An 18,588-nucleotide genomic window follows, 5' to 3' on the forward strand; every position below is an offset into this window, starting at 1 on the left:
TACTTAAAGTAACATAATAGAAAAAGAAAATCCTATTTAATTTAGTAACCAGATTCATTCACACACACACACACATCGAGTCACATCCACATACTAACAAACAGTAAAATTGTCCTCGCATTCGCCCGCGCACCATCCTCAACACATCACACAATCTAAATATCTTTGCACACACACATACACCTTAAGGCCTCACACGTAAGGTCACCTCTGAGCAGAACGAGTCCAAAATTCTAGAGGTTTCTCTTTGTAAATATATTATTTGCATGTAACTTTTCTTCACAACAATGCATGTTATTTTACACGCGATTACGCTTATTTCTGTTGAAATGTTTATTCAATGAGATTTGATTTAATCTAATTATTCGAGTGGCGGCCAAATTCTAATTACTATTCTCGTTAAGTCAAGTCTAGCTTTTAGAACTATGGATTTTTTTCTGAACAAAATGGAAGCGAACTTTTGTGAGAAAATTTTACGTAGCAGAATTAACCTTATGTTATTTACGTAACGTGCAAATAGATACGGTAGCCGCGGAAATTCCCGAGACTTCGCGAATATTCTCTGGAAGATGCACTGTATCATGTCTGGCCCCTGTACTCTCGTTCTTCGTCCGAAACAAATACTGTCAAATAAGTAATACTCGACCAAATTAAAAAACGCACGCGGTGGTCACATGAACGAGATCGAATTTCATTTTTAAATGTAACATGTATTTCACGTGGAATAAATTTCATCTCGATATTACAATTATTCTGTTTTTTATTGAAATACAAAACTGTTATGTGCTTATTTAAAAACCCGATACATATTATCGTAATTGCAATAATAATCTCAGTGGTGGTAATCTCAATAATAATAATAAGACATTTATACATAAGCACATTTACAATAAAATAGTTAACGGTAAAGAGTTTCGGAAATGTGGACTCTAGTGCCAATGAAAAGGATGGAACAGCACTACTGCTGCTTTTCAGGTTCCACCTTCATACACGGATATCCGCTGCTGACAATTGTCAAACTTCACAAGAATTTCATTTTAAATTTAACATGCTTAAAATTAATATTTATTATTTCGATGAGCACACGAGTATATACAATATTACAAGTAAAAGAACATACAATGTATGATTACAATGATCAGTGGTTTCAAAAATATTGGCGAACTTGGACTACCGCTTTTTGGCTCGTATCAAATTTGTACGTTACACTAATTGACACAATGTTCATTATGCTATGGTGGTAAAACGAAGATTAGATTATATGAATAAAATTAGGTCCCCGCGGCAAAGTGCCCAAGATGGTGGCAGCGTTCCCCCTTTGCACGGTTGGCTAATGCGTTGGATAAGGTAGCTGCCCAAGTTTTTGGATAAAATTTTATACAGATGAAGGGCACTGGGACACATGGACCAAGGGTTTCGACTCCAAAGGCTGTAAATAGGTAGTCGGAGCCGAGGTCCTAGTACTTACTACTTTTGAGCCAGCTATGATTACGTTTACTTTGGTAGGACAATGTATGATTACAAAAAAAAATCAAATACAAAAAGTTGGGCCGTATTGTTTCTTTTTTTTTTATTATTTTCAAAAAGTAACTCGTATTTTTTCTCATTTGTTTCATGTGCCTGTTCTATTATTTTGCTTTCGATGTTGTTAAGGCTAAACGAAGGAAACAGGGAGAAATTGAAAAGCAGAAGATCGAGGATCAGGCTAAGAGACAACAGGTTTGTTGTGCTTTTTTATTTTGCTGCATTCTTACTTATTTTCAAAGATCAATAAAAAAAAAGTATTATATTATTTATATTGGATATATTGACCGACATTCCGTAAAAGCATTTGTAATAAAATGTTGAAGTGTGATTGCCCGAATGGACCATTGTACCTATGTCCTAAATTTTTATATTTCTGAAAGAGGCCTAGTTGGGTTAGGCAGTGACAGCATTGTTGCTACGACTATGACATACATGTTTTCCTTCATATTATTTTCTTCCATAGAATGTTAGGTGTTAACATTGTTTATAATAGTAATATACTAACTAATTCTTCCATTTCGACTCCAATAATTAACACTATGCTAACTAGCATCGCAATGCGAGCATTACTGTGTTTCGGTTTTGAAGGGTAAGGGTGCTGGTGAAATTACAGGCATATGGGACTTGTCAACTTATGTCGCAGGGTGACGGGCGCCTTGGCCCTCAGATCTTTGCGTTTTAAAGCTCTGAGTGGCACTGCAACTTTTATGGACAGGCGTGTAGCTTACCATCAGGCGCACGACTTGTTCGTCACGTCACTTGATATTGTAAAAATAAAATAACAACTCGAATTTTGTCTCGTCTGCCAAATTAGACCAAGATGCAAAATTATTCAGCTGCTTTGTATTAAATTCAAAATTAAAATGATCTCAGTATAAAGTACTAAAAAAACCGACCTCAAAAGAAATTAATTCCCTAGTTTGCCATTCCTTAAAGGTGGAATATTTTCTTAAAATTTTAATGATTATAATAGATAGATATAGAATAAATTTTTAATTCCAACAAACAAGAATCATCAAAATCGGTTCACATGTAATGTATGTTATCGCGTAACATACATTAAAAAAAATACAGTCGAAAAAAGGAGGAGGTTCTCACCTCCTCTTTTTTTTAACACTGTTAAAAATAACTTACAGTAAAAATAATTAATATAATTATATGTCAGACAATTAATTAAGAGTTTCCTTCAAGCTCTGATCAAAACTTGCAATTTTTTAGTAAGCATACTGTTCATTGCTATTATTTGATTGTCAAATCTGCATGTTTAAGAGCGGTTACACACGGCGGCTTTTAGCAGCGATGCAAACGCGATGCAAACACAATGCAGTAGCGATGCAGTTGCTAATTATGTACCTTTACTCACGCGAGTGATTTTAAGCAGCAGATTTTAAACACTTAGGATTTATAGGCGATTGCATCGATGCAATTGCGTGTTTGTATCGATGCAGCCGCGCCTTTGCATCGCTGCTAAATGTCGGCACACTAACCGCTCTAACGGCTGCTTGGCTAATAGGGTGACCACACCATACCGTTTATAACTGCAACTTTCCCTTAACACTAAGGCATTTATTATAAACAAGCTACTTATAATACAGGTTAGGGCAAAACGTACGCTTACGTTGGGGTAAAACTACAGAACTTGCTGTCTTTATTATTTTTATTCCATTCTGTACATCATACTGATCTGTCGATTGCACCAAGATCTCAGTAACTAGCAATTGACTAAAGTTTGTTTCAATTCGTTATACAAAAAAGTAAACAAACCGATTGATTAAAATTCTAAAGCAATCGCTCAATAATGGAATAAGTAACACTTATTTTAAAGAATTCACGTACTTAAAATTTTTATTGAATTTATATTCAATTATTTTTTGTGAAATTACTCCAATAGTTTGTTATAATTATTAATACAAAGATCGAACACTCAGAAAAAATTCCTTCGATCCGGCGGGAATTGAACCGACGTCTTCTAGTTTACCGTGGCAGAATTCACGTATATTTTGAAGACTTTTGCCAGCAATATTCATTTGAATAACATATTAAAATCGTAATTGAAAAATATTAGTTCAAAAACATGACTTGTTCAAGTTATTCTTCAAATGTATATTTATGAATGGTCTATGGTTGCATAGGGCTTTATGGAAGTAACTCGGTGAATTCAATTAAACTTTTTCTAATCGATTGAGCGAATAACTAAGTGTAAGGATTTGAAGGAGAATTTTAAATTAGATTTCGGAAATTTGAAATTTGCTTTTGTATTTTTTATAGTAATCTTATATAAAAAAAAATATATAAAACCCAGTTATTCCATCTGATTCAATGAAACAAATCGATTCATTCAATTTAAATAATTGATTTATGGTTGGTAGTACAGTTGGCCATCACTAAACTGTCTATGGTTGGGTCAATGATCTGTTTGTTTACTTTTCTGGTATAATAGATTGGAACAGACTATAATACTGTATAATGTAAGTTATTTAAACAGAGTTGTATACTCGAGTAAGTTACGTAACATTTCTAAACAACTTTAGTAATGCAGAAAATATTCCACCGTATTTTTTAATAAGGCGCTATTTTAATAATGCGAATAAGTTTAAACGAGTGTTCATTTTCTTTTGCTTCAGGAAAGAGAACTTAAACGACAGCAAGCTATTCTACTCAAAGAACAGGTGAGCATCTGAATTAATTAAGTAGAAATTATTTATTAAATGTTTAAATGGGAGTAGCTACACACTGACCTAATTGTTTACGTTGTTTAAATTTCTCGTTGCTTTATAATATTATTACGATTGGTGATAAATGCGATTAAATTGATTTGATGTATTAATCAATATATAATATGATGCTGATGGAGTGATCATCTAGTAGATCATCATAGATCATCTAACCAATGTATAAGATTTTATAATGCTCTATGTGAGTAACGAGCTTTGCGTAATAAAACTGAGAAATGCTAAAGTCACGTGTTACGCTCATTTCAGTGAATTCAAAACTTTAAAACACTCCCTGTAAACTTGGCAATTTCGACATACGCTACTTCACGTAGGAGGAGTCGAAATATGTGTGCCAATAGATGGCATTGTGTGTTACAAACTAATTTATAAATTAGCGCTTCCTAATTTGGGTAGATGGCCTAAATCCTAAACAAAATGAAAGAATAGCCAGAATAGCACTAAGCGCCATCTAGTTGTTTTGTTTGTTATCACTAGAAATTCGAGCTTTGATAAATTGCAGCTTATATTTGGTACTCGTCGCGACATAGATGTCGCGTGTACCAATAAGTACTAAATACCCAGCTCCTCTCCGTCCTCTGATAAGGTCCATACTGGTTATATACTCGATGGTCCATGATTATGGTATTATTCTAAGTTTAGTTAATTATACTTTGCCAATTTTTATCTCTGGATATTGCTCGTATCACAAATAGGTTGGTTTTATTGTATTGTTGTTGTAATTAATACAAAGATCGAAAAAACTCAAAGAAAAATTCCATTGATCCGGCTGAAGTTGAATCAGAGACATTTTTTTCGCCTAACGCGCCTAATCGCTCTCCCAATTGAGCTGCGGAACGAGTCAGCAGACCGAACGAATTTATCTTGCTGCAGGTCTTTGTTTTTCTTTGTGTTTGGTAATTAAATTCAAAATGGAATGGAAAAAACATTCATTATTATGTGTGTAATTGTAAATGAAACTATTTTTCTTTTTTTTTTTCAAACATCCAAATCGGTTCGTGGTCTTAGCAGGTCTTAGGGCCCGACTCTGAGTCAAAAATAGTTTCATTTTCAGTGTGTAGCAATATTGATTAACCTAAGAATTCGATGTGTGTGATTGTGTTTTATATATGTGTGTTTTGTTTTCCGCTTCCGGACGCTTCGTTACGACAGCAAAAGTACATAACTGAGGTTTGTGTTGTAACTAATAAAATTTCAAAATAAATAACGCTTTTTGCTTTTTGTGTTAATTAACTTATTTATTTGTAGAATACTAAAAACCCCGCAGGAATATATTACTGAAATCATAAACAACAACTTGTGCTCCATGACTTGGGCGCTGCTGAAGTGCGACCAAATTTACGTTACGCGATTAATTTTGATGAAGAAACATGATTGTTACTTATTTTGTTAAAACTGAAGAAGAAAATTAAAAAGAAAACGAGAACGTATTAGAATCCGTTCGTTACTTTTATTTTGTCAAAATAATTTTAGACAAATTTTCCCATGCTTTTTTTAACCAGTCGATTGGAATAACTAGCGCTGCTATCCCATATTGCAGGGTGTTGTTTTACATTCGCTATAAATTCTTCAATTCAATTTTCGTCCATCGTGGTTAATTTGAAAAATTAACATGTACACCTCACTCGCCGCAACCCCGCGCGGCTGCAGCGCTGCTGCAGCACGTCCAACAGCTAAGTAACAGTAAATTGATAGCCCTATACGGTGATATAACGGATCCTGATAGATGGCGCTAATCCTAAACAAAAGAAAAGAATAACCAGTATTATCCATAAAAATCTATGCAATAAGCGCCATCTAGTTGATTTATTTGTTATCACTAGGCAACCTCATTGCCATAGCTTTGATAAATTGCAACTTGTCACCGTATGTAAACGCTAAGAAATTCAACGTATCTGCTACAGAAAAGATGAGAATAGTCTTGTTCACTACAAGATCTATGTCAGATCTACGAAAACATATCGTGTCTGTTGCAGATGAGAAAATGATGAGTATGTACACGATACGAATGCTTTCGGGCAGACGTTTGCAGGGTAAAATGTGTCAGTGCATTACCAGTCTTCCAGGACTGTGGGAAGAAATATGTTGCTGTATAATATGTTGAGTACTAAGCAACATCCGTCCACGCGCATAAACGTTCGTTTACTGACAATGCACCTCACCCCGCTGCATACAATAGTGGCAGAGCGCGTCGTGTCGTAGGTAGACAATACTTTTTTCTTGTCCGGCACCGAGGCACTGTACACAGCTCGTGTGTAGAAACGACACTAATTTTTCCATAGACCCGGCCACTTTTCTTAACGTGGACACGAGCCCTACAAAAAATTTGTTACAAAAATAACTATTTGGTATTAAATATCCCACTATGCTTTCTTATATCGCGTTTAGCAGTCCTTTTGAAATATTTGTCCATGGTAATATAATCCTGCTAGTTTTTTACAAATAACTCTGTATATCTGTTTCGTGAAACGCTTGTCTTGATTATTTGGACTCGGCTTAAAAATAAGGTCAATTAACGTTATGGTTTTTTCTCAGGAACGCGAAAGAAGACGTCAGCACACGACCTTCATTCGGCAGCTGGATTCAAGAAGAAGATGGGAAGAGCGAGAGAGAAGAAAACATCAGAACTTGCTCGATCGACTTCTGGCTAAGGAGAAGAAACTGCGGTTGAGGAGGAAAGAAATGGAGCTGGTGTCTGAATTAAGGTAATACGACGCGGCAGCAGAAATAAAACTAATAAATTTTTATATAATGTAGTGAAATCACCCTCTAACCAATGTGTGTTGAAAACCAAAATATTACCTTATAAACTTTTTACTTATAATTTTTTACGAAGTAAAATGATATTTGCAGGGTTGCCATCTTTCATAAAATTTTAAATACTTAGTCATGTAGTTTTTGCTGACAGTTTTATCGACAAATTGTATAGGAAGGTAATGAATAACATTTTATTACATTTAACCAACTTCTACTGTCCTGATTTTTTCCTCTCATACAATGAAATCATCCTTATAAGAAACCGAGTCTATCAGCATTAAAAAAGAAATTAGTCAATTTTATTCATTTTGTATGAGAAACATTTTATGAAATTTGTCCTTACATAAAACTGAGCCGATCACCACTAAACAAAACTGCCATTAATGTAATTAATTTTTATGGACAACTCACGCTTGACTATAAAATTCACAGTTTCCCTGTATCTTCTGTGGTTTCGTATTTCCATCCATTTCATTTCATTCCATTAAAACAAAACACTTTGTATTATAATAATAGTAGACTACGCCATAGACGTGCCATCGGCTCTCCATAGAAGAACAGGATGTCACAAAATTGCAACGGTTGTTGAATACTAGCTCGATGGCTAGGCACTGACAAACCCCTACTCTTAACTATTAGCAGAATACCAACCGTAGAAAATCACAAAAAAATAAGATTATTTAAAAATAGCAAACTTCTGTCACAAGGTTCTATTAGAAAGTACATTTCACAAATTAGTCATATCGAAAATTGAATCCGACACCTTATTGTTTATCTGGTTACATTGCTAACGACTGAGCCACCGAGATAAATATTACTTCTTTTCCACAGACGACCCCAGGAAGACTCAACCTTATCCGACCAGAAGCCTCTACCGTCTCTGAATAGGATCCCAGGTTTAAAGCTGCCTGGACAAGCCATGGCGGACCTTCTGCAAGTCTACGAGTTTATTCATAACTTCGGACAAACTTTGGGTTTTGGTAAATGTCCTGACAGTTAAAATAAACCCTCCACGTTTCTGATCCTAAACGGACCTTGAAACGCAGCTTGACTAAACGGACCAACTCTTGGTATATGGACAGGCGTGACTCTTAACAACAGGCGCACGGCGTACATCCTGTCATTTGGTATCATAAAAAAATATGCTTGCTTCACATGTTCAGGTCTCTTTCCACTGGGTATTTTATTTATTCATTACAATTTCTGAAACCTGTCCCGTGTTCATGTTGTTTGTTCCCCTATTTTTGTATAACATACATAACCACACCAAATGCCTGGTCTCAAACTAGGGAATCCCCTGTACTATGACTACCTCAGAACATCATCAAATTGGCCTTACCGCGAATCGACCCTGAGACCTCGACATCCAACGCCCACAGTGCAAACAGCCGTCGGACTTTGGTTTCTTCTAAATTATTAAGTAAAGTTACAATTGTGTTTAGATGTCCTCGGTAGTCGCTTGGCTATTACAATAATTTTCATTCATCGCGAGCTTTGAGGTCCCGGGTTCGGTCCCCGACCGGGTTAATGCAGAAAAATAACTTGTCTATATTGCCTCGGGTCTGGTTGTTTGTGATACTATCGTTATTTCCTTCCATAACATAAGTGCTTTAGTTACTTACTTTGGGATCTGAGCAACGTCTGTAATTGTCTAAGTATTTAATCTATTTATATTATTTATTGTATTTACAGATGTAGAATCGATACCAACCCTGAACTCGTTACAAATGGCGTTGCTGCCGGACTGTTGCCCAAACGCTGAAGAAGAACTCATACAAGTCCTCACACAGCTGCTCGTGTGTGCTATAGGTAAGAGATTTTATTGCAGCCGTAATAACTTAGAAGAACAAAATAGCATGTATTGAATTTAAAATTTTATTATGAATCAATAACACAGGCACTCGTTTACCTAACCTTTTGACAGCCACTGACAAAAACTAGTTTCGTTCCCTAGACGCCAAGCCTTTATAGTGAAGTGAAATGTTATAAATTCCCACCTTATATTAATTCAATTCTCCTAAGTCAAAGAAGAACCTAATTGAACATAAATGCAACTATGAATCCGTACTTAACTAGGATACAAGTAACACAAGGAATATCTTAATATTTATTTATTAATTTCAATTACAAATTGATGGGTTTCATTGACACTTTAAAGCGTCGTTGGCGTATCAGCCAAGTTAATATAAGACGCTTTAAAGCGTCCACGGCGGTCAAAGGGTTAAATAAATTACACAAAAATCGATTAAAAACGTGAAATACAATGAGTTCAGTACTGAACTGGCATTGAATTATAAGAATAACAATCACACAATTAATCGGGTAGGCTCGCAGACATGTATAAATGAAATATTGGAATTCTTTCCGGAAAATATTCCGAAAAATTGGAAAAACATAATTCGAATGCTCATGTTATGTTCTACCTTTAGATATATCTTTTAAAAATTTATTTAACATAAAATTGTTTAGTCAAAAGCAAGTTACAGTAAAACGAGATTTAAAATAATTGGCCACGAGCGAAAACGACTATGTATAGGTCCCCGGGTTTCGGCACTAAATGTATATTTCTAAATAAAAGCAATATTTTTAGCATGCAGAACTTATTTAATATATTTAATTTTTATGAAAACGTGCAAAGCCAATATGTCGTGAAAAGAAGAGAATGAAGAGAGAGGGAGCGAGTGAATGTACATAGAATGATTGGTTCGTGAACGAACACGTAGACAAAAAAGCCTTTATATTGGCTACATTGTTTTCGTTCAGTATTGTATGTCAACTTTTAAAGGGTGTCATTTGTCATAATGTGGAAATAGAAACAATATTCGGAAAAACATAAATTTTTCAAAATAGGAACTTTTCCATGACCCAACACTGCAACTGTCACATCAGATGTTGCCAGTTCTGTATTGACTACATTGAAGCGTATTCCTTCATGTTTCACCAGACTTGTCGATAGATCGCGTTGTAATTAATTAATAGGCAATCATAGTTTCACCATCATCCATTAGATGATGCTGCTGGGACTATGATGCGACAAATACAATATTCTAGCTCATGAATTCGAACTTTACTTAAATATGTGCAATTTTGACTGTACAATCTGTTTTTGCTAACAGAGGACCCAGGCATTCCTCATCCAGGCCGCCACACGACACTCCTCGGGCATGCGATCCGTATGGGCGACATCACACCTGCAAACCTCAGCGAGGTGTTACGAATATACCTCTACGCTAACGCGACGGGAGAGGTCAAGGCTCTGACAGGTACGTTGTGGTTAAATTGTGCTCATTTTCATTAAAAAAAATCCCATATTGCTTCGTTTCTTTTTGTGTGACCATAAACCCCTGATCAAATCCCGTATTTCGTGCAGAATGTGTTATTGCTTATATCACTAGGTGTTGTCAGCATTGTTATAATGTAGATTGTAAATCATGTAAATTAAATATGTGATTTTATTTTAATTGTTATAAAGTTTGTTAATGGTACTACAATGATTTCACTGTGCGAAGTCGTATTGTCTGTTATTTCCCTGTACTTAAAACGCAAGATGCACTCTCACTCTCGCCTTGAAAAGGTCCAAGTTACAGCGTTCGGGGTTTTCCCCGAACGTCTGCAGGCAGGGAATACCACTCCCTAGCCGTTCGCCATATAAATGTGAAAGCGAAACGCTTCGTGTGAATCCGGGGAATATCCACAACATAGGGGTTGAACCTCCAGCCCACGTCTACTCCGGATGATGGAAAGGGGGTTATTGAATAAACGTGACTAACAATTCAATCGATAGGCGATAGAGTATTTGTCGACTGCAATCAGTAGCTGCGCAAGCGGGCAACAGTTTTATGAACTGTCCTTTTAATCTGTCTTCAAAAAAAACAGGCTATAGTGTTTTTATGTATTGTTTTTCTGTTGGAGCACACATATTCAATAATGATAAATGCCATAAATAAATAAAGAGATAAATAAAATATGGATGAACCTATCTGTTAAAATTAAATTAACTAACGATATTGTGTAAATATCGAGTTGTTAGGTTTTCGCGTTTATTTTTTCAAGCAAACCAACGTTTCGGGCCCTTTACAGGTCCCATGGTCACGACTGACTCAGAACATGACTGATTCTTCAACCGTAACCATGGGACATGTAAAGGGCCCGAACCGTTGGTTTATTTGAAAAAAATAAACAACATTACGCGATTTAAATCCGGAAAAATAGTTTCTCTTCCGATATTGTGTAATTTACCTTATATTTACACTGTATAGGTTGATAGGTGCTCGGTGCATTGTGCTCGGTCGGTTACATTCAAACTTTCGAAATTTGTTGTTACCTAAAATTGAAATTAGTGTGATGTTTTATAATACATATAACAATGTACAACATTTTCTTTCACTAGGCCTGGCCTTTTCGAGGGCTACAGGTACGAAAATATCACTATCTCGCTGTCACCCTTACGGACATATACATAAGGCCTAATTTCTTATCCTTTTAAAGGCATGTTTAGTAAATTTACCAATTTACTTCTGTTATTAGGATCGCCCATCGAGTATATAACAGAAATAGAGATGAAATAAGGACCGTCCATCCCTGGCAACTCATCAGGCAAACGGGCCTTATATCACTTTTAAATATAAAATCCTTTGCGCTGAAATCACAAATCAGAAAACTGAAATAGTACAGCGCCAACAACTGACTGTGTGTACGTCCCTGTGTAATTCTAAAAATTTTCTGTATTTATTGTAATAAAGATAATATTTCTAACAATGGGGGGCTGTTCCATTCGGTAGTGTAGGAAAAACAGCAAAACATCTAATGACAAAACAAACTGAATCATTTCATCGGTAATGAAATATGTAATTTTGCAATTTTCGGCCATTATAGCAAAGCTCATGTTAAACTGGTCGATTTGAAGTGAAACAATTGGCGACACCCATCAATTGTTTCGAATTCGGCCTGGCCTATCGGAACGCAGTTGTCACAGTAATGATTTGGCAGAATAGTTTTCAAACAAATTAAATGGCATTTCGTCTCTATTTCTATATCCCTATCCCTATCCCTATAATCGCTTAGAAACTGTAGGTGCCCCAAAATAAATATTCTTATATAGTTATTTGTATTTATGGACTAAATATGCCCTTAAAACGACGTCAATTAATAAATTAGGACCGTATATAAATATATCTTTCTACCCGCAGGCTTAACGGCTGAGAGGGAAAGAGAAAGAAGAGTAGCAGATCACCACCAGACTGACGAAGAAATGAAGCACACACAGGCGAATACCAAAAACGCGGCATATTATGAACACTTACATAAAAATACTACGTATAAATTGTCAGGTGAGTTGAGATATTATCATCATCGGGTAAAAATAAAAGAAATGAAGGCAAAAATCAAAGAAAAGAAATAAAAATCTAAAGCCAGACATATACCACCCACACTTCAGTAATTTCCATTGATTTTTAAATAAATTTTTGACCTCGTAATTGCTTCAAAATTATTCACAAAATTTAATTCTATAAACGCTTTTAAAGATTTTGTCTCTTCTTAAAAAGGTGTATACATATAATGACTTGTTTCATTATAAAACTAAACTGTTATCACTATGACTCGAATGACTTTGATCAGTTTTGTAGAAACGAAAGTCAATCATTATTATTTATTTCGTCGCTCCTCTGTATGATATCCTCCCACCTAAAATCCCCGTCCCGTTAATATCAACTTCCTACTAAGGTTAGTCCACTCTCCCTTTGTGCATGTGCTGTGCAAACATATTATATATATAGTCTGTGTAGGTGTTTTGTAGATTCACCTCTTAGGGTCGTATTCCAGAACTCTACTCAATACTCAAGTCAGGACTTGAGTATTGCAGTGAGCACTGAAAATCATACTCAAGTCCTTGCCATTAGGGTCGTATTTCCAGTGCTTGAAATCATACTCAAGTCTGCTCAAATCCTGACTTGAGCATTGAGTACAGTTCTGGAATACGACTCTTAGTGAATTCTGTCGAAATTCACTGGTCAATTTTTGAGTAAACACGCGTGTGTTGCTCAACTTGACATTGGCGAAATCAGCGATTACTTCGATTGGGCCATAACATTTAAAATAACAAGTAGTATTTATTTATTAATTAAAGGACATAAATTAAAAATTAAAAATATTTGTCTCAAATGCTATCCTCGGAAAGCCAGAAAATTATTAAAAAATGGCTTGACTTACAAAATTAAAATTTTCTTTAGAAAATCTTTTCCGTGACCGAAAACCACAAATTAGAATGAAGAAAATTAAATGATTGAAGAAAAATTAAAATCTAAGTTTAAACGCCTTAGCCTGCCCAGAAGGACCAAAAAGTATAGTAATAAAGAACGTACGCACAAATTAGTCTTATTTGTACCATTATTTTAAAAAGTTGTATAAATTATTTATAGTCCTTAGTGCATATTTTCATCTGTGACAATCGTCACTTACCATTAGGTGCGATTGTGAATGAATGATTCTTTTTTGCACATTCAAATTACAATGACAACTACTACTGTACAACAGGCGGCCTCATTGCTAAGTAGCCATTTCTTCCAGGCAACCTTAGGATAGAAATTTAAGAGTTGGGAAGGGGGTTGCAACCAAACAATATCTTGTAACTAAAAATGTTTCATAAAATACACTACTCATCAATAAAGTAAATATATACATAAGTAATAATAATAAATAAAGTAATAATATTAAAATGTATACATAAATATTAATATATAATATTAACGTTACTTATATACATACATTTGTGGGACAATAAAATAAATTACCAAAGGAAATAAAGTGAAGGGATTGAAGAGAAAAAACCATTCTTAAGTAATTAAAGAAATGTTCCTTAACGTGTCGTTTGATGGAATTCAGCGAAGGGGATCGTCTTTTTAAAGATTGTGGTTCTGGAAGATTGTGGTTGCCTCTTAGCGGATGGCTGGTTGCCTATATAAAAAAATAACAAAAAAAAATTTTGTTTTCTAGAATCTCTCCGAGACAAACCGTTCCTAGCACTAAGCGCAACATCAAAAACTAAAATCCTCACGTTCCTCTGCAACGAGTTGCTACAGAATAAATCCGTCTTGCGACAGATCGACGGGTCACTGGAACACTTGAATCAGTTGCGAAAGGAACGGTATCTGATGGATTGCAAGATTAGAAAGTAAGTACAATCCTTTTTAATACTATTTGTTAGTTTTCATTTCCGTACACGTAGCCGAACTTACCTAATTTAATAGTATATTGATACAGACTGGACAGAAACTCCTAAAATACCCCGTTGTCGGAACACCTCCATCCTGGGTATGATCTACCTTTGCAAACTTGGAAGTCCTTAAATAGGCTGCGGACTCAAGTCGGCCGAAGCAAGAAGTGCATGCTCGGGTGGGGTTACAGCTCGGAGAGCGCATGTCTGTGTGGGGTCTCTCTCGAGACAATAGCACATCAGATCTTTTGTCCTGCCCAGCGTGTCCCTACACCTGCACACGCGAGGACAAGTACAATGCCACTGGTAATGCTGTATCAATCACTAAGTACTGGTCCTCAAAAATATTAACAACACGCCAAGAAGAAAATTGCTGAAGGAATCCCTGAAAGGTTTTCGAGACTTTATGGACGATTTTCTTCCGTCTGGTTCTATCTTTAGCGTCTCTCAGGGCAGTTGTTATAGGGAATCCAGTGGAGGCGGTCACTTGGTCACTCCGTGATCGACCGTGGTGCCTCTTTCCCTCCACCTTACCCACCGCAACCACTTTGTCAAGGTCGTCTGGTTGTCGGCAAGCAACATGACCAAAATCCTTCAGGATTCTCTGGTAGCATATTGTGGAAAGTCTATCTGTGATACTGAGTGGTATAAGTATGGATTGTTTGTCCTTCTAGCGGTTCACGGTATACGGAGCATAGTCAAAGCACGTAATACTCAAAAAATTACTTCCAAAACTGAGATTCTGAACCTGCTCGGGTTTTAACCGGGTTTTTACCCATTTCTGCCTAAAACCGTAGGCGGAAACGGCGAATACGGAATTTGATATAATTCCACACTTATTATAAATTTCGTTATAAAAAATATTTTAGACGAAAAAGAGTCCACTCCACGCTATCTCTACCTTACAATGCTGTGAACTTTCACCTCTGAGGATGCAAATTATGATCCGATTTTTGTGGAAATCGATTCAAGTGCATGCTATCTAACGATTTTTTGTATCAATTTAATGGAATGTTTTGAACAAATTCAATAGAATGGCAAATTGAATCGTCAAGAAGCAAGTGTGTCTCTCGCTCTATATGCGATCGGAAACGGACGCGCTGCACTACTTTGCGAGAATTATTTTAATTCGCGATTTTGCGCGGCTTAGGCTGCTGCATGTACGTAAGTGACAATGGGTTCCCAACAACTCATTGTCAATGAGTTTCTGGCATTCGTGCAGAATGCCATCGACACAATGGATGAAGTCAGCATCGATCAGATCTGCAAATCTAATTTCAACGAAGATGAGATTTGCAGTGGCAAGATGCTGCTGTTCCAGAGCTGCGGCAAAGCGCAGCAGATGCCATCTCGTCGGAGGGATGGAGGCTTGAAGAGTGTCCAGGATGTTACTGCATTCTTGAAGAATACCGATCCGGACGACGTGCCTACTTTCGTGGCGAAGGAGCTGCACAAGTTGCCTCCGGTCACCTTTGACCACGTCGACGTCACCAGGCTGTTAAAGGACATCACGTCCTTGAAGTCGAGTTTGGCTGAAGTTCAGTCGAAATTGGAGGCGTCGGATAACTCCATAAGTGAGCTACGTGCCGAAGTTGCGTTGTTACGCAACCCCGCTTCGGTATGTAGGTCACCGACAGTCTCCTACGTCAACACGCGTCGCGGGGCGCGAAAAGCATCCGTCGGCAGTATTGAGTCGGCTCGTATGTCGCCGGTCATTGCTGTTGTCAATGTACCGTGCCCCCCTGCCCGCCCCTCCGCCTCGGAGGTTACGTCACCCGTATGCAAGTCATCGCCCGGGCGTGCATACGCCGCTGTTGCCGCGACTATTAGCAGCGGAACCGCGACTTCAAAACCCGAGTTGCGGAAAACTGCAAAGGGCGGTAGTAAACCCCGAATGCCTGTCTCTGGAATCGCAGGTGCCAAATCTCAGAGGCAGACCGACAGGTGCGGCGAGGACGGCTTCACAAAGGTGGAGAAGAGAAGACAGAAACCCACCAGCCGAAATCTATGTGGCACAGCTCCAACGGGACAGAACTTCTTGCTTCGTGCGGCCATACCGACGACGCAGTTGTACCTGTCTCGACTGCATTACTCCATGAAGTCTGAGGATATAGTGGAGTATATCCGGTTGAAAGCCCAATTCACCCTGAGGGTTGAACGTTTGGAGTCTCGCCACAACGTTAACTTTAATTCGTTTGTGGTGAGGGTCCCAACGGCCCATCTGTCGACCTTCATCCAGGTAGAGTTTTGGCCGAAGGGTGTCATGTTCCGGCGGTTCAGAGGAACGTTACATGACACTTGTTTGCGTCGCACGTCGCCGAATAGTAATTCGTGTAAATAGTTAATAAGTTTATATTATTTTATATGTATGTTAGTTTGTAAGGTATGTATCAATAATAATAATATGTATGTTAGTCTGTAAGGTATTTGTTATATGGGCCTTAGTTGCCTGAAATAAAATACATAAAAAAAAAATAAAAAAAAAAAATATATACATTTTGTAATAATATCATTAAAAGCTCGATTTGAAACCAAATATTCAGTTGTGAATAGTTTTTGCCCTCGATCCCGATAATAAATGGATTTTAACCTGATTTAACGTTATGTTTAACGTTTAACGTTATGGTAACGCCGGGTTAAATCCCGGGCGAATGTCTATCTCAGTCGCCGAACCAATTTTCGACTTAACGACTCTAAATTTTCGATGTGTCCCATCTTTTTTCCTTTAGACGTAACTTCATCGTGTAGTATTTTGTAGCAGCTGAGCTCATAAGCTATAATTTCACCAGCAAAAATACTTATAAGTACTTGATTTCACACTTAATAATAAATATAACTTGTTATGTCAGAGTCCGAGTGCTGCACCAACGCAAGGTTCGCGCCGAGCAATCGGAGAAGCAGCAAGCGTTGGCGCTGGAAAGAATGCAGAAACTGGTTGAAGAAAGCACTGCCCATGAACGCCGAGGCTCGCCGCAATTGCCTGAAGAAGGTTAGTTTCAATCACCCTTATGATTTAATTATTTATTTTACATAACTCTACGCTTTTACAGTTTCCAACGTACATAGATTAGAAATACAAAAAAAGAGAATTAAAAATACAGGTTGAAAATTACAAAAACATATCACTCATGAACAATATGATATTATGCAATTGTTGCATAATTTAGGTTAGGTGAGGATATGACCTCCTTACATCGTTATCCCACCTTTTTGTCATCTTTTCTCTGGTTCCTGGCCACTTGTTTTCAAATTTTGAATCGTTCTTTAATTCCTTATTCCTTTGCCTTGCGGTAGCGAGCAGTTCGACTGTAATTCTTAATTGCGTCTAATTTTGATCCTTTTACCAAATCTCAACCAAAATCATGTGCCAATTTTAATGTTAATACCAATCTGTAATTCTACATAACTCGGCCCTTTTAGGGTAAGTGTCTACTTTATATTCATCCATAAGCATATACGTATGTAATTAAGTTAAGGAGTCTTTTATAATATCGTACCTGTGTTTTTATATGCCTTTTCTTGTTACAGCCTTTCTTTCTTTTATTTTCCTTCACACTATCAATAAATTTTTGTGGACCGAAGCATCCTATTTTATTGCCATGATCATGATCACATTGGTGGTTTACAACATTTTCAGTTCTTAAAGTCGAGTGCCGTGTTTATACCGTGTTTGCCGAGTGGCCTAATAATAGGTTTTAACACCTAAGTAATGATTACATGCAATACTTTTTCTACGAGTAAATAAAATAATTAAACACAAAATATTTAATGTATATTTTGTTAACAGTCCATGACAACAAACTCAATATTTTTTTAATAAATTTCCACCCATTTATTTGGGTGCCGAACAAACGCTACTAAACAAAAAACCAAAGAGATGGAATAGAAGTGGTCAAGTACCGCTTACATTTAAAGCAATATTTTTTTTTATTGAAGGTTTATGGCGCGCTTGCTATAGGCCAATTTAACCAATCAGGAAGTAGTAAAACGTTTAAATTAGGACACTACCACCAAGGGCAAAACAAAAATCGCTAACATAATTCACAGCATAGAATCACAATAATAATAATTATTAATACAAAGATCGAACACTTAGATAACATTCCTTCGATCCAACTGGATTCGAACCGACGTCTTCTAGCAAACCGTGTCAGACGCTATGCCAACTAAGCCACGTAACGAACCAGCGGACCTCACGATTTTTTCTATGTGCTTGTTTTTGGATCTTCGTATTTGGTTTTTCAACGACTTTTTAGTCGTACCGCCATCTATGAAAAATCTGTGAAAGTATTTCGTCTCACGCGTTCGATTTTTGTATTAATAACATTGACTTACAAATAAATGGACGACGGGTCTAAT

General features: G+C 36.7%; 1 protein-coding gene across 1 annotated transcript in view; it reads left to right on the forward strand.

The window, feature by feature from the left end:
- LOC113227525 (bromodomain adjacent to zinc finger domain protein 2B-like) overlaps positions 1-18,588 on the forward strand; it is a 158,254-nt gene that overhangs the window by 111,684 nt on the left and 27,982 nt on the right. Inside the window, exons 25-34 of the mRNA XM_026460463.1 lie at positions 1,654-1,719; positions 4,152-4,196; positions 5,412-5,429; positions 6,795-6,964; positions 7,848-7,996; positions 8,709-8,825; positions 10,133-10,279; positions 12,206-12,346; positions 14,010-14,187; positions 17,079-17,218. Of these exons, the coding sequence (XP_026316248.1) occupies positions 1,654-1,719; positions 4,152-4,196; positions 5,412-5,429; positions 6,795-6,964; positions 7,848-7,996; positions 8,709-8,825; positions 10,133-10,279; positions 12,206-12,346; positions 14,010-14,187; positions 17,079-17,218 (1,171 nt within the window). The remainder of the gene's footprint in view (positions 1-1,653; positions 1,720-4,151; positions 4,197-5,411; positions 5,430-6,794; positions 6,965-7,847; positions 7,997-8,708; positions 8,826-10,132; positions 10,280-12,205; positions 12,347-14,009; positions 14,188-17,078; positions 17,219-18,588) is intronic.

Source organism: Hyposmocoma kahamanoa, unplaced genomic scaffold (genome assembly GCF_003589595.1).
Source record: "Hyposmocoma kahamanoa isolate Upper Pololo Valley unplaced genomic scaffold, ASM358959v1 211, whole genome shotgun sequence".
Lineage (NCBI taxonomy): Eukaryota > Metazoa > Arthropoda > Insecta > Lepidoptera > Cosmopterigidae > Hyposmocoma > Hyposmocoma kahamanoa.